This window comes from Aquarana catesbeiana, linkage group LG04 (assembly GCF_042186555.1).
Source record: "Aquarana catesbeiana isolate 2022-GZ linkage group LG04, ASM4218655v1, whole genome shotgun sequence".
Taxonomy (NCBI): Eukaryota; Metazoa; Chordata; class Amphibia; order Anura; family Ranidae; genus Aquarana; species Aquarana catesbeiana.
In genome coordinates this window covers 464,196,527-464,213,620 of record NC_133327.1, presented here as the reverse complement: position 1 = coordinate 464,213,620, position 17,094 = coordinate 464,196,527, and the positions used below count along the sequence as shown (strand labels likewise).

At 44.0% G+C, this 17,094-nt stretch overlaps 1 protein-coding gene across 2 annotated transcripts in view; it reads right to left on the bottom strand.

Moving 5' to 3' along the window:
- Window positions 1-4,474: 4,474 nt before the first annotated feature.
- Window positions 4,475-17,094, bottom strand: part of NDUFAF7 (NADH:ubiquinone oxidoreductase complex assembly factor 7) — a 284,953-nt gene continuing 272,333 nt past the window's right edge. For both annotated transcript variants that reach the window (XM_073627560.1, XM_073627559.1), the window contains one exon: window positions 4,475-4,814. In XM_073627560.1, coding sequence (XP_073483661.1) covers window positions 4,626-4,814 — 189 coding nt within the window. In that variant the 3' untranslated portion in view covers window positions 4,475-4,625. The remainder of the gene's footprint in view (window positions 4,815-17,094) is intronic.

Here is a 17,094-nt window from a genome sequence, read left to right as displayed (position 1 = left end):
GGACCCGAGTCCTGCCCCAGAGGACATGTATCAATGAAAAAAAGTTTTAAAAACGGCCGTTTTTTCAGGAGCAGTGATTTTAATAATGCTTAAAGTCAAACAATAAAAGTGTAATATCCCTTTAAATTTCGTACCTGGGGGGTGTCTATAGTATGCCTGTAAAGGGGCGCATGTTTCCCGTGTTTAGAACAGTCTGACAGCAAAATGACATTTGGAAGGAAAAAACCCATTTAAAACTACCCGCGGCTATTGCATTGCCGACAATACACATAGAAGTTCATTGATAAAAACGGCATGGGAATTCCCCACAGGGAAACCCCGAACCAAAATTAAAAAAAAAAAAAATGACGTGGGAGTCCCCCTAAATTCCATACCAGGCCCTTCAGGTCTGGTATGGATATTAAGGGGAACCCCGGCCAAAATTTAAAAAAAAAAAATGACGTGGGGTTCCCCCTAAATTCCATACCAGACCCTTCAGGTCTGGTATGGATTTTAAGGGGAACCCCGCGCCAAAAAAAAAAAAAAAAACGGCGTGGGGTCCCCCCAAAAATCCATACCAGACCCTTATCCGAGCACGCAACCTGGCAGGCCGCAGGAAAAGAGGGGGGGACGAGAGTGCGCCCCCCCCTCCTGAACCGTACCAGGCCACATGCCCTCAACATTGGGAGGGTGCTTTGGGGTAGCCCCCCAAAACACCTTGTCCCCATGTTGATGAGGACAAGGGCCTCATCCCCACAACCCTGGCCGGTGGTTGTGGGGGTCTGCGGGTGGGGGGCTTATCGGAATCTGGAAGCCCCCTTTACCAAGGGGACCCCCAGATCCCGGCCCCCCTCCTGTGTGAAATGGTAAGGGGGTACTTACCCCTACCATTTCACTAAAAAACTGTCAAAAATGTTAAAAATGACAAGAGACAGTTTTTAAGAATTCCTTTATTTAAATGCTTCTTCTTTCTTCTATCTTCCTTCATCTTCTTCTTCTGGTTCTTCCTCCGGCGTTCTCGTCCAGCATCTCCTCCCCGGCGTCTTCTATCTTCTTCTCCTCGGGCCGCTCCGCACCCATGGCATGGGGGGAGGCTCCTGCTCTTCTATTCATCTTCTTCTTCATCCTCTTCTCTTCTTCCTTCTTCTCTTCTTCATTTTCTTCTCCGGCATGGAGGCTGGCATGGAGGGAGGCTCCCGCTGTGTGACGGCGTCTCCTTGTCTGACGGTTCTTAAATAACGGGGGGCGGGGCCCCCCTCTGACGCACGGTGACTTGACGGGACTTCCCTGTGACGTCATGGGGAATGCCACAGGAAAGTCCCGTCATGTCCCGTGCGTCAGAGGGGGCGGGGTCAGACCTGAAGGGTCTGGTATGGAATTTAGGGGGAACCCCACGTCATTTTTTTTTTCTAATTTTGGCCGGGGTTCCCCTTAATATCCATACCAGACCTGAAGGGCCTGGTATGGAATTTAGGGGGACTCCCACGTCATTTTTTTTTTTTAATTTTGGTTTGGGGTTTTCCTGTGGGGAATTCTCATGCCGTTTTTATCAATGAACTTCTATGTGTATTGTCGGCAATGCAATAGCCGCGGGTAGTTTTAAATGGGTTTTTTCCTTCCAAATGTCATTTTGCTGTCAGACTGTTCTAAACACGGGAAACATGCGCCCCTTTACAGGCATACTATAGACACCCCCCAGGTACGAAATTTAAAGGGATATTACACTTTTATTGTTTGACTTTAAGCATTATTAAAATCACTGCTCCTGAAAAAACGGCCGTTTTTAAAACTTTTTTTTGCATTGATCCATGTCCCCTGGGGTAGGACCCAAGTCCCCAAACACTTTTTATGACAATAACTTGCATATAAGCCTTTAAAATTAGCACTTTTGATTATTCATGTTCGTGTCCCATAGACTTTAACGGTGTTCGCGTGTTCGAGCGAACTTTTTTCCTGTTCGCATGTTCTGGTGCAAACCGAACAGGGGGGTGTTCGGCTCATCCCTAATGGTGAGGAGTGAAAAATGTGGGTGGAACTCCGCTTTAATAATGTATCAATTAACTGAATTATTTCACTATTGACCACATAAGGCATGTGTTTTAATAGGTATATCTATTGGGGCAATTAAATTACTGTTTTTTGGGGGGGGTTTCTTGTTTTTATGTGTGTACCCTACATATTTAATCAAAATCAAATCCAAATCCCTGTTTGCAGATTACACATAGCTACAGCATGTGGTGGAATAAAATCTTACAGGAGTTTTCAAATTTTCAACTAATCTGAATGCACTGTTTGATCAAGCAAACACATCACAATTGAGGTTAAATGATGATAAAGTATGTCTTCATACTTCTCTAATGACAGGTTTGCTTTAAGGTAATCACACGGTAAAGAGAAATCTTTGCACCTGGAGGAAAAGATTTAACTTTCACATAATGTGGAAATTTTAGTTTTTGTAAAAATGTTAATTGTTTTTAATAGAAGCTACATTTTATTTATGGTTTTTAATATTTATAAAAAGTAACACTCTACAATATTTATCTAGGGAGTATCTGATAGCCTTTGGGTGGGGGGAAAGAGTGTGAGAAAATTGGACCACACTTTGGTTTTTTACCTTCTTCTGAATCAACTGTGGTTTTGGAGTTACAGTATATATATATACATACAGTCAGGTCCATAAATATTGGGACATCGACACAATTCTAATCCTTTTGACTCTATACACCACCACAATGGATTTGAAATGAAACAAACAAGATGTGATTTAACTGCAGACTTTCAGCTTTAATTTGAGGGTATATACATCCAAATCAGGTGAACGGTGTAAGAATTCCAACAGTTTGTAAATGTGCCTCCCACTTTTTGGGACCAAAAGTAATGAGACAGATTAACAATCATCCATCAAACTTTCACTTTTTAATACTTGGTTGCAAATCCTTTGCAGTCAATTACAGCCTGAAGCCTGGAACGCATAGACATCACCAGACGCTGGGTTTCATCCCTGGTGATGCTCTGCCAGGCCTCTACTGAAACGGTCTTCAGTTCCTGCTTGTTCTTGGGGCATTTTCCCTTCAGTTTTGTCTTCAGCAAGTAAAATGCATACTTAATCGGATTCAGGTCAGGTGATTGACTTGGCCATTGCATAACATTGCACTTCTTTCTCTTAAAAAACTCTTTGGTTGCTTTCGCAGTATGCTTCGGGTCATTGTCCATCTGCACTGTGGAGCGCTGTCCAATGATTTCTGAAGTATTTTGCTGAATATGAGCAGATAATATTGCCCAAAACACCAGAATTCATCCTGCTGCTTTTGTCAGCAGTCACATCATCAATAAATACAAGAGAACCAGTTCCATTGGCAGCCACACATGCCCACACCATGACACTACCACCACCATGCTTAACCGATGAGGTGGCATGCATTGGATCATGAGCAGTTCCTTTCCTTCTCCATACTCTTCTCTCCCATCACTCCGGTACAAGTTGATCTTGGTCTCATCTGTCCATAGGATGTTTTTCCAGAACTGTGAAGGCTTTTTTAGATGTTGTTTGGCAAACTCTAATCTGGCCTTCCTGTTGTTGAGGCTCACCAATGGTTTACATCTTGTGGTGAACCCTCTGTATTCACTCTGGTGAAGTCTTCTCTTGATTGTTGACTTTGACACACATACACCTACCTCCTGGAGAGTGTTCTTGATCTGGCCAACTGTTGTGAAAGGTGTTTTCTTCACCAGGGAAAGAATTCTTCGGTCATCCACCACAGTTGTTTTTCGTGGTCTTCCGGTTCTTTTGGTGTTGCTGAGCTCACTGGTGCGTTCCTTCTTTTTAAGAATGTTCCAAACAGTTGATTTGGCCACACCTAATGTTTTTGCTATCTCTCTGATGGGTTTGTTTTGTTTTTTTAGCCTAATGATGGCTTGCTTCACTGATAGTGACAGCTCTTTGGATCTCATATTGAGAGTTGACAGCAACAGATTCCAAATGCAAATAGCACACTTGAAATGAACTCTGGAACTTTTATCTGCTCCTTGTAAATGGGATAATGAGGGAATAACACACACCTGGCCATGGAACAGCTGAGCAGCCAATTGACCCATTACTTTTGGTCCCTAAAAAGTGGGAGGCACATGTACAAACTGTTGTAATTCCTACACCGTTAACCTGATTTGGATGTAAATACCCTCGAATTAAAGCTGAAAGTCTGCAGTTAAAGCACATCTTGTTCGTTTCATTTTAAATCCATTGTGGTGGTGTATAGAGCCAAAAATATTTGAATTGTGTTGATGTCCCAATATATATATATATATATATATATATACATATACATATATATACACACACACACACACACACACACACTGTATGCAAGTTTTAAAACCCAGCTATGTAACCATTATAATACTTGCATTTCCATCTCATTAGCGAAAAATTAACCATCTATAGCCTGCATTATATTATTTAAGTAGTTGTCTACAAAAAACACATAGGATGCGAATATATGTTTATTTATTTATTTATTTATTTATTAATTAGGGATGTTTTATACATTCACAACACATACAATTTTGCATGAACAATATATTTTATACATTTTTGTATTAAAAAAAAAACAAAACATAAAAACAGCAATGTAATCAACAGATCTGTATCAGCTCATTTCTAATTCAGTAAATCCAGCTAAAGGGTATTTATTTTTAGACGTTTGCTCCAGTCTATCACAGGGAAAAATTGAAAAAAATTTGAATCGCTTTCCCATTTTATCTGGATTCATAAGAACATCATAGCTCTGCATCAAATGTGTCTGCATAGTATCATCTTTGGCATTTTCCATAAGAACCTAAAAGCATGATTGGGTTGTAAAAAACAAAAAAACATTACAATATGAATCTGTACAAAAGGCTGAATATAGTACTGTCTATTGTAATTCCACAACTAGGATTCACAGAAGATTTCACAGATTTCAAACTTGGTATACAGGCAATTGGGCACAAAAAAAGGAATTTTGAGTTGCCTGTAAATTTGTTAGTTTCATAGTTGGTAATGTTGAATAAAGACAACAGTCCTTGTAGTTCAACCTGTGTATGTGTGTGTAAATACAGTGGGGACAGAAAGTATTCAGACCCCCCTTAAATTTTTCACTCTTTGTTATATTGCAGCCATTTACTAAAATCATTTAAGTTCATTTTTTTTCCTCATTAATGTACACACAGCACCCAATATTGACAGATAAACACAGAATTGTTGACATTTTTGCAGATTTATTAAAAAAGAAAAACTGAAATATCACATGGTCCCAAGTATTCAGCCCTTTGCTGTGACACTCAAATTTAACTCAGGTGCTGTCCATTTCTTCTGATCCTCCTTGAGATGGTTCTACACCTTCATTTGAGTCCAGCTGTGTTTGATTATACTGATTGGATTTGATTAGGAAAGCTGCACACCTGTCTATACAAGACCTTACAGCTCACAGTGCATGTCAGAGCAAATGAGAATCATGAGGTCAAAGGAACTGCCTGAAGAGCTCAGAGACAGAATTGTGGCAAGGCACAGATCTGGCCAAGGTTACAAAAAAATTTCTGCTGCACTTAAGGTTCCTAAGAGCACGTTGGCCTCCATAATTTTTAAATGGAAGACGTTTGGGATGACCAGAACCCTTCCTAGAGCTGGCTGTCTGGCCAAACTGAGCTATCGGGGGAGAAGAGCCTTGGTGAGAGAGGTAAAGAAGAACCCAAAGATCACTGTGGCTGAGCTCCAGAGATGCAGACGGGAGATGGGAGAAAGTTGTAGAAAGTCAACCATCACTGCAGCCCTCCACCAGTCGGGACTTTATGGCAGAGTGGCCCGACGGAAGCCTCTCCTCAGTGCAAGACACATGAAAGCCTGCATTGGTTTTGCTAAAAATCACATGAAGGACTCCAAGATGGTGAGAAATAAGATTCTTTGGTCTGATGAGACCAAGTTAGAACTTTTTGGCCTTAATTCTAAGCGGTATGTGTGAAGAAAACCAGGCACTGCTCATCACCTGTCCAATACAGTCTCAGCAGTGAAGCATGGTGGTGGCAGCATCATGCTGTGGGGGTGTTTTTCAGCTGCAGGGACAGGACGACTGGTTGCAATCGAGGGAAAGATGAATGCGGCCAAGTACAGGGATATCCTGGACGAAAACCTTCTCCAGAGTGCCCAGGACCTCAGACTGGGCCGAAGGTTTACCTTCCAACAAGACAATGACCCTAAGCACACAGCTAAAATAATGAAGGAGTGGCTTCATAACAACTCAGTGACTGTTCTTGAATGGCCCAGCCAGAGCCCTGACTTAAACCCAATTGAGCATCTCTGGAGAGACCTAAAAATGGCTGTCCACCAACATTTACCATCCAACCTGACAGAACTGGAGAGGATCTGCAAGGAGGAATGGCAGAGGATCCCCAAATCCAGGTGAGAAAAACTTGTTGCATCTTTCCCAAAAAGACTTATGGCTGTATTAGATCAAAAGGGTGCTTCTACTAAATACTGAGCAAAGGGTCTGAATACTTAGGACCATGTGATATTTCAGTTTTTCTTTTTTAATAAATCTGCAAAAAATGTCAACAGTTCTGTTTTTCTGTCAATATGGGGTGCTGTGTGTACATTAACGAGGAAAAAAATGAACTTAAACGATTTTAGCAAACGGCTGCAATATAACAAAGAGTGAAAAATTTAAGGGGGTCTGAATACTTTCTGTCCCCACTGTATGTTAATACCATTTCCCATATCTCTGTATATTGTGTTCGCTAAGGTGCCCTTGTAAGAGTTTTTCTTAAATATCAACACTTCCCGCTGACAGCACTGTTTGTGGAAGTTCCACATCCTTACTGCTCTAACAGTAAAGAGCCCCCTACCTAGTTTAACCCATTTCTGTCGATCGTGAGACTAGGCTCTCCCCGAGAGCCCTGGGTTTTGTACTAACGATCAGGACCCGGGACTCCCAGTTCCCTGAATAATGTGATAGCCTGATTGCTGTTACAGTGATCAGTCACTGTATTGTATCTTTCTCTTTTTGCAGGAGAGAAAGATGTAAACAAATGTGTAAAAAAATAAAGAAAAAAATAGCTAGATCAAGGTTTGATTTGGGTCAGTGCCAGGGTTAGTGTTTTGGTCAAGATCAGGGTCAAAGGTCAGGATCAATATATTTTGGGTGGCATTTAAAAAAAAAAAAAAAAAAAAGTATTTTTCTAATCTAGTGTTGTACGTTTTAAAAAAAGCAAAATGCGCAATATTGTTTCTAGGTCCTACTATGGGTACAAATGTATAACTTAGACATATGTAGTATCTCTGCGATTGTCAAGAACAGGAGAATTTATTTTGGGTAGTTCTTTGGTGGCACTTCCTGTTTGCTTATGGGACAGGAAGTGAAGGGAAATCTCCACAATGGGACACAGACAGTGAAAAAAAATCTGACATGTGTTATATAAAACGCTCCCTTACTCCATTTGCCTATACTTCTACTTTAACATTTTCTTTACCCTCAGTCACTATTGGTTAAGGCTTTATTTAATGGCCGCATGTCTTCTTAAAGGGTTTGTAACTCTGCACCATGATTAACTGCCAGCCCCCCCTATTTTAAGCTGCCATCCTGCACTACGAAATTGTTTGTTAGAAATGAAGCCTCTAAATACCTTTTTGTCATGTAGCTTCAGGCCGGTCATGCGACTACCGGCAGCTCAAATACTTCGATCCAGGGCTATATCAGGAGGGGCCGAGATCTCCCTCTGACTTCAGCCTGGAGGTCAGCCCCTCCCGCTGTAGCCCTGGATCAGAGTATTAGAGCGGCCTGAAGCTACATGACAAAAAAGTATTTTGAGGCTTAGTTTCTAACAATTAAATAATGCAGGGTGGCAGCTTAAAAGAGGGGCTGGCAGTGAATTTTTTAGGAGTTTAGCTTACTTCTAACAGCAGCGGGGGGCAGAGACAGCTCACACATACTCCCGAGCTGACAGTCAGGGGGGAGAGGACGGGGGAGAGCAGAGAGGAGAGCTGCGGATGACGGAGGTGTGTAAACTGACCACGGTGTCAGGGCTCAGCAGCCATGATAAACTGTGGTCAGTTTACAGGGGGGAGGCCAGACACTGGCAGGATTAGCCAGTTTTTTTTTACAGCTTCCAGAGGGACAGCACAAGCACTGTACTGTTTAACCTGCTATTAGGAAACAGGATCTCAGTTTTTTTGTTAGGGTTACAACCACTTTAAGCTCGTCGAAACTGAATAGTTTCCTCCCTATGCTAGATATCACTATCATATCTCCTCTGAAGCTTCTCTTCTCCAGGGAGAAGTTTAATGTTGTAGGCGTTCCTCGTAACTGAGATCATCCAGTCCCCTTATTAGTTTTGCCTCTCTTCTCTGGACTCTAGTCCGGCACATCCTTTCTGAGGACTGGTGACCAGAACTGGATGGCATACTTAAAGAGTTTTGTAAAGTGGTAGAATTATAGTTTTATCCCTTGAGTAAATACAGTGCATGCTTTATGCATGCTAATATTCTGCTTGCTGCAGCTTGGCATTGCATGTCATTGCTGAGCCTGTGAGATACTAGGACCAGATCTTTTTCCATCCTGGAATTCCTCAATGGTTCTCTCCCTAGCGAGTAACTTGCATTCATGTTTTTGGCCCCCCCAAGTGCATTACTTTACATTTTACAACATTAAACCTCATTTGCCAAGTAGTTGTCCACCCCTTTATTTTAGTATCGGAATTGTGTTACTAGACTATGGGTTATATGCAGGCTACTTTAAGGTGATTGGACACTGGCAAAAACTTGCTAAAGCCACCGCTAATGCACATTACAATCCTGCCGACTGTGTGGAACTCCAGTCCTTTTGCAAGCAATAAGGAGTGATTAACCACTTGCTTACTGGGCACTTAAACCCCCCTCCTGCCCAGACCAATTTTCAGCTTTCAGTGCTGTCACTCTTTGAACACTGTACCCAAATTAAATTTTTATCATTTTTTTCCCACAAACAAAGCTTTCTTTTGGTGGTATTTGATCACCTCTGTTTTTTTTATTTTTTGTTAAAAACTGTTTTAAATTTTGTTATAAAATTTTGCAAACGGGTAATTTTTCTCCTTTATTGATGTACGCTGATGAGGCGGCACTGATAAGGCAGCACTGAGGGGTGGCACTGAAGGGCATTAATAGGTGCACTAATAGGTGGCACTGATGGGCAGTGATGGGCACTGGTAGTGACACTGATGGGCAGCACTGCTAGGTGGCACTGATGAGGCATTGATTGGCACCACTGGTGGGCATTGATAGGTGGCACTCGTGGGCATTTATAGGTGACACGGATATACACTGGTGGGCACTGGCAGGCGGCACTGATGGGCACAGATGAGGTGGCTGTGCCTCTTCCTCTTCGGGACCGATGTCCCTTACACAGAAGCCGGTGATCTGCTTTTTTTTCTCCTCACGCTGTCAAGAAAAAACGATTACCGATCTTTTTACATCAGGTGATCAGCTGTCATTGGCTGACAGCTGATCACGTGGTAAGGGGCCGCTGGATAATAGAATGGGATGAGCCAGGGATTGAATATGCTTGTTCCACTTCGTGGGGATGTTGGGTTGAAGAGGTTGAGAGTGAAACTGAGCAAAGACAACAACCATTAGCCCTAAAACTCTCATGCACAAAAGGACTGACGTGTGCTGGTTCGATCTGAGGGTCTACCTTAGGGAGGCAACATTTTCTTGAGGAATGAAAATTCAGGCTTGTCCCAAATACACCAGACCATGTGAGGGCTGGAGGACAGACTTTGGAAAGTTGATTACACTGCCAAAAGTTTGAAGGAACTGAATTGTTCTTTGGACTCATCTGACAGCCCTTCTCTCCCAGGATCCCACGGCACACCTGAGGACCTCTGGCGGCCCACTGGTTGAGAAAGGCTGGTATAGACCATAGGGTTTGTTCTTGAATAGAAAACAGGGGCATGTCCAAAGGGTGGTGATAATAGGATTTTTACGTCATACTTACCTGTAAAGTCCTTTTCTTTCAGTACATCATGGGACACAGAGTCAGGCTAATATTCATTACCTGCTGGGTTATACTTCATAATTAGGTGAATGGACCAAAGGTTTTCAGACAGGAAGTGATCCCCTATATAACCCCTCCCATACAGGAAGTACTTTAGTTTTGTAGCAAGCACTAAATCCTCAAAAAAAGGGAAGGGATCTCTGTGTCCCATGATGTACTCAAAGAAAAGGACTTTACAGGTAAGTATGACGTAAAAATGCCAATTTCGTTTTCATACATCATGGGACACAGAGTTAGGCTAATATTCATTACCTGCTGAGACATCCCAGAGCAATAGCATTGAGGGGAGGGAGACACCCTGCCAAACAATAGCCATCAGAACTTATAAGGCAACCCGCAGTACACTGCGGCCGGTCGAAAGCTGAATCCCGGCTGCTCGAACATCCACTTGATAACATTTTCTGAACGTATGCACTGAAGACCAGGAAGCAGCACTACAAATCTGAGCCACAGATACCTGATGGCGAAAAGCCCAGGAGGTTCCTACACCCCTGGTAGAATGAGCTCTCACCCTAAAGGGAGGGGCTTTATGTTTCATTTCAGACTGTAGGCCTGAATGATTAATTGACGGACGCAATGGAAGCTTTGGAAGCTGCCTGCCCCTTCTTGGGTCCTTTTGGTAAAACAAAAAAAAAAAAATAAATAAAAAGAGTCTGATCCTCGGATCTCCGCAGATCTAGACAAATAAAACTTGACTGCCCAGACAAAGTCCAAAGAATGCAGTCGTCTCTCTTCTGCTGAACGAGGCTAAAAGAAAAAAGAAGGCAAAATAATGTCCTGATTTACATGAAAGACCGACACCACTTTTGGCAAAAAGGATGGAACAGGTCGTAACACGACTGTCATGGTGAAGGATCAAGTACGTTCCCTGCATTAAAGGGGTGCCAACACCCTTCTAGCCGAGGTGATAGCCATCAGGAAGGCTAGCTTGCGTGACACCAAGTCTAATATAATTTCCTTAATAGGTTCAAATGGTTGTTTCTGTAAAACAGACAGTACCAAGTTCAAGTCCCAAGGACACATAGGTGACCTAATGGGGGGGGGAAGCAAGCGAGTTGCCCCTTGCATAAAGGTTTGGATCAGTGAATGGGAGGCTAAAGGCCTTTGGAAGAGCACTGACAGGGCCGAAACGTGACCTCTGATTGTACTCAAAGCCAATTTTCCATAGCTGACTGTAGAAAAGAGAGAATTCTCCCAATCACATATTTCCGAGGATGCCATTTGCTGGCTTCACACCAAGCAATATAAGTCTTCCAGACCTTATGATAAATCTTCCTAGTGACAGCTTTTCTAGCATTCACTAGAGTAGACACCACTGGTCCCGAGATGCCATGGTCCTTTAACACCCTGGCTTCAATAGCCATGCCATCAAATTTAGAGACTGTAAATTGGGGTGGAATATAGGACCTTGAGACAGTAGATCGGGGCAACATGGAAGCGTCCATGGCCCGTCTATTGTCAGTCTCACAGTCTCCGGGAACCAGAGCCTTCTGGGCCAGGCTGGTGCCACCAGAATGACTGGAACCCCCTCTCTCCGAATCCTGCACAACAAATGTGGAAAGATAGGGATCGGGGGGAAAGCATAAACCAGGGAGTACTGGCTCCATGGAACTATCAGAGCATCTGCTCCAATTGCCAGAGGATCTCTTGTTTGAGACACAAACTGCTGTAGCTTGTTGTAGAAACCTGGATGCCAGTAGGTCGACCACTGGCCATCCCCAACGTTGGCAAATTTCCTGGAACACCTCTGGGTGTAGGGATCATTCCCCTGGGCAGATCTGCTGGCGGCTGAGATTATCTGCCTTCCAGTTCTCTACTACCGGGATATGGACTGCCGATATAATTGGCACACGTCCCTCTGCCCAGGCTAGTATGTAGTTCACCTCCTTCAGAGCTAAACAACTCCAGGTACCACCTTGGTGGTTTATATAAGCCACTGCCGTAGCGTTGGACTGAGCCCTGATGGGGCAGTCCTGAAGCTCCATTGTCCAGGACTGTAGGGCCAGATGTACCGCCCGTAATTCTAGGACGTTGATGCGTATTGTCTGCTCTGTCCCTGACCATTTCCCCTGAGCTGTGAGCCCGTCTAGGGTCGCTCTCCAGCCTGAGAGACTGGCATCTGTAGTCAGTACTCTCCAAGTTACCGGGAGAAAGGATTTTCCCTTTCGTAGGTTCTGATCCTGCAACCACCAGTTTAGGCTTAAACATGCCTGAGGAGATAAGGACATTGGATAATCCAGGGCTTTGCTTCCTCTGTTTCAAGCCCACAAGATTGTTGTAAGGGGCTGGAATGGAACTAGGCATAGGGCACTGCCTCGAAAGAGGATACCATCCTCCTAGAAGACTCACACAGAGCCGAATGGAGGGTTGTCTGGAGCCCTTTATCTGATGCACTTGATCCTTCAGGGCACAGATCCTTACGGGTGGAAAGGATACTCTTGCTTGGACCGTGTTTGGGATCAGACCTAAATACCTTAGACTTTAAGCTGGTCTCAAGGCTGACTTTTCGGTATTTATGATCCAGCCTAAGCTTTTCAAATACCGCACTGTGTATATTATGCTCTGTTCTAGAGCCTGTACTGAGTGATCTCTGAGCAGGTCTTCTAGATACCCGAGCACCAGGATCCCTTGGGCTCTTAAAAGACCCAGTACTGGTGCTAGGACCTTTGTGAACACCCGGGGAGCTGTAGCAAGCCCAAAGGGTAGAGCCACAAACTGAAAATGACGTTTCTCTACTGCAAAACATAGGAACCTCTGATGAGGCTGAAAGATAGGTACGTGTAAGTATGCGTCCTTACACTCCCCTCTGGAGTGAGGTTACTACTGAGCAGACAGACGCCATCCGAAAGGACTGTATCAATAGATACTTGTTCAGGGACCTTAGGTCCAAAATGGGCCTTGTGTCCCCGTTTGGTTTCTGAACCGTAAACAGGAACCTCTACAATCACTCCTCGATACACTAAATAATGTAGTGCCTGGAGCAATAAGTTTCTTTTTGGAGGATCCGAGGGAATGCTGGATCTTAGAAACCTCTGAGGGGGAACCCCCCCCCCACAACTCCAGCTTGTAACCACGAGATAGAATTGAGGTGACCCACTCGTCCTGAATTGTTGTTTTCCACAAAGTGGAGCAGCCTCCCCCCCCACCCGATGGAGTGGGGGCGTCCACCTCCCTAGAAGACTCGTACAGAGCTGAATGGAGGGTTGTCTGGTGCCCTTTATTTGACGCACCTGATCCTTCAGGGCACAGATCCTTACGGGTGGTAAGGTGCTGGGTTTAGAAGAATTTTGGACCCAGGGCCTTGTGGCTTGCCCCTGGCCCTAGCGTCCTGTTGGCGGTAGAACCACCATAACACTGAGACATTTGAGGAAGCAGCCCCTGGGTTTTTAAACGAGGGACGTCTGGTGCTTTTCTTCACAGGAAGTAGAGAACTCTTCCCTCCGGAAATATCTTTATATCTTTTGGATATATTTGTCCAAGTCATAACCGAATAAACGTTCCCCCTGAAATGAGAAGCCTGCCAATAACTTTTTACAAGGAAGCTCGGCTGACCAGTTCTTAAGCCATAAAAGTCTGCGCATATGTACAGACAAGAGAGCCAGATGAGAAACCTGCTGTATTTAATCCTTTAAAGCATCAACAGCAAAACACAGCGCTTGAGGAATATCTGTCTTAGTTTCAGGCAGATCATCCTCCTGGTTAGGCCTATCAGACCATTTGACCTGATCCTTTACGGACTGGCAAATACCAATTTCTGCAACAGCTGGCTGAATAGCTGAACTGGCCAAAGAAAAGAAAGCCTTTAATAATAACTCCAATTTCTTGTCAACATGGTCTTTCAAGCCCTGTGCATCATCTATCGGACAAGTTAAGTTCTTGTTTAAGGAAAAGACTGCTGCATCTGGCAGGCTGGCATGCTCCATTTTTTAACAAACTTTTCATCCATGGGATATAAAAGGGAAAACCTCTTAGGAGGAACAAAAATCCTATCAGGATGTTCCCAATCAGCGTATACCGCCTGTTCCAACAGGGGGTGTAGAGGGAAAGTCTGTGCGACCTGAAGAGGCCTCAGAGATCCCAAAGAGGACCAGGGGGGCTAAGTTACCTCTGCAAGAGGCAACTTAAAGGCAGAATGAACCATTTCAGTCAGAGACAAGATGAAAAGTCTCTGCGACTGAGAGCCAGACATCGACTGGATATCTTCTTGTCCAGATTGCTTGGAAGCAGACTCATCTGCTGGGCACTCCACCGAATCCTGAGCTTTAAGCTGTTCCCCATCCTCAACCCATTCCTGCTCCAGACTAGGAAACTCCAGGATGGGGAGGGGGGGGGTCTGTCACACTTCCTGCCACCCTGCGGGATGGAGACAATCATGCCAGCAATCCTGTGCTCTAACCCGGATAGGGCTGAGGACAGTTCATCCTTAGTGATAAAGGGTGAAGCAGCAGTGTTGACTGTAGGCACAATACCAGATAGGCGCAGCGGCTCAGATTGCCCGGAAGCCTCTGGTTCTTCAGGGGATACAACACTAGGGATACGACCAGGTTCATCAGGAACTACTGACCACATAGGTGTGCCCTTCCCTGTGGTTTTAGTCCCACTCCTCTTTTCGGAAGACATTTAATAGCCACAAAGAGTACTTGAGTGCAGTATTAAAACATTTCAGAAGGGAGACCCTTTAATAGGGCTCACCAAGCCCCTATGCAACAATCCTGCTAAGCACCTTTAGCCTGCCAAGCAACACCTGGTAACTCACGTGACCCGGGTAGGGAAAAATGAACCACTGCAAGTGTCTGTTCAGAGCCTGCTCTGTGTCCTACAGCTGCCTTCTGGAAACACCTCATGCTTGGCCTACACAGTTTAAATAAGCTGGGTGTGCGCCTGAACGTTCTGTGCGTGCCCACGGATGTGCATGGTCCCGGTGAATGGCTGTGACTATTCGCGTATGACGCAAATCTTCGTGCGCCCAGATAAAGGCTATGGCGCATATGCGGCGTGCGCCATGGCCTCCAAACTGCTGAGCCCAGCAGCGCTCTTGCGAACGCATGTGCGCCATGGCGAACCAAGGCGAAATGGCGCACCTTCATACAAGTAAAAAACAGCCAGACACAAGCAAAAAAGGTACACTTTGCAAGCACCCACAGCTAGCCCAAAACTACCCACATATGGTCACCGCATACAGGTGTCCAGGTTTTAGCTAGCTTGACTGTTACAATCACTGCGAAACCCCACAATAATGAAATAAAGGGGTTTCACTTACCCCGTCCAGGCGCAGGGCCACTTAGAAACTAAGGGCCCAATCTTCACCCTTCACGGCGTGTTACTGTCACTTGGACATTCGAGGACTAGGTACCCTTTTCATGTTTATGGTCCACTCCCTTGGACCTGTACAGCACCCTGCAGGAAATGCCTTAGCGCTGTAGTGTCCAAGATTTCCACTCTGCAGGGTCCAGCGCCCGGAGGCCACATTAGAGGCAAATCCTTGTAGGATCTTGAGTCTTCTTTGCAAGGCTCAGGTACCATTTATCTAAGCATAAAATCCTGTGTCAAATGGATCCGATCAGTCAATCCCTTGATTCATTTTGGAACCATTTGTGGGACTAGAGACCTGGAGCTCAGACAGCTCAAACAAACCATGGCATCCACCTTGCAGACACTGGTAAAAAACTTCCTGTATGGGAGGGGTTATATAGGGGATCACTTCCTGTCTGAAGACCTTTGGTCTACCAGTGTCCATTCAACTAATGATGAAGTATAACCCAGCAGGTAATGAATATTAGCCTGACTCTGTGTCCTATGATGTATGAAAAAGAAAAATGTGTACTCAGAACGATCTGGAGTGGTTAGTGGGGTACCCCAAGGCTCTGTCCTTGGACCAATTCTGTTTATTTATAAATAATATAGAGGATGGGATAAATAGCACAATCTCAGTGTTTGCTGACAACACAAAAATAAGTATGGCAATAAAATCACAACAGGATATATAAACTTTACAAGAGGACCTGAATACAAGGATCTGGGGGTCCTAGTAAAAGACAGACTGAGCAATAACATGCAATGCTAAGCTAGAAAAGCCAGCAGAATATTAGCATACATTAAAAAGGGAATTTACACCAGATATAAAACAATAATGACGCCACTTTATAAAACTCTGGTTCGGCTGCATCTGGAGTAATCCGTCCAGTTCTGGTCACCAATCCTCAGAAAGGATATGCAGGAGTGAGTCCAGAGAAGGGCAACAAAATTAATATGGGGACTGGAGGATCTAAATTATAAACAACAATTACAAGCGCTACTTTTTTTTTTTAATTATTTATTTTATTTTATCAAAAATCTCTACGTACAAAAATGTAGAACAAGATAAACACATTGTACATTCCACCTAGTTTTACATTTGAATTATACGAATTACCCTCACCCCACCCCCTCCCCTGACCCTACCTCTCAGAAAACAAGTTCTATTTGTTTTCACCCATTTCAACAAGTTTCCCACTTTACCCTCAGCTTATTACCTCAACATACCTCCACGTCTTTTTGAACGCTTTCCAACTTTCCCATTTGTCAGTCAACCCCTCGCTTTTTTCCTCCCCACTATGTCTTAAACACTCCATATTATTTGTACCTTCTATAGCATTTATCCATTCCCAGATCTTAGGGCTTTCTACTTTTTGCCACTTTTTGGGTATAAGACTTTTCGCAGCATTCAACAAGTGGGGAATTGCTGACTCTTTATATTGTTTTACGGAGCCTTCCACTCCGTGGAATAAACATATCCACAGTTCTTCAGGTATTACTTTTTTTAGTAATTTCCATTATTAGTTGTAAGACCTCTTTCCAGTATTTTTTGATTTTGGGACAGTCCCACCAAATGTGGGCCATCGTTCCTACTGCCTTACATCCTCGCCAACACTCCGGGATTTCCCCGGTTGGAATTTACATGTTTTATCTGGGGTTGCATACCACCTTGTCAAGCATTTATAATTCATTTCGGCCGTCTTTATATCTACCGCGGAGCTATGTGTTTGTTTCAAAATCTTTCCGATCTTGAGTTTATTAC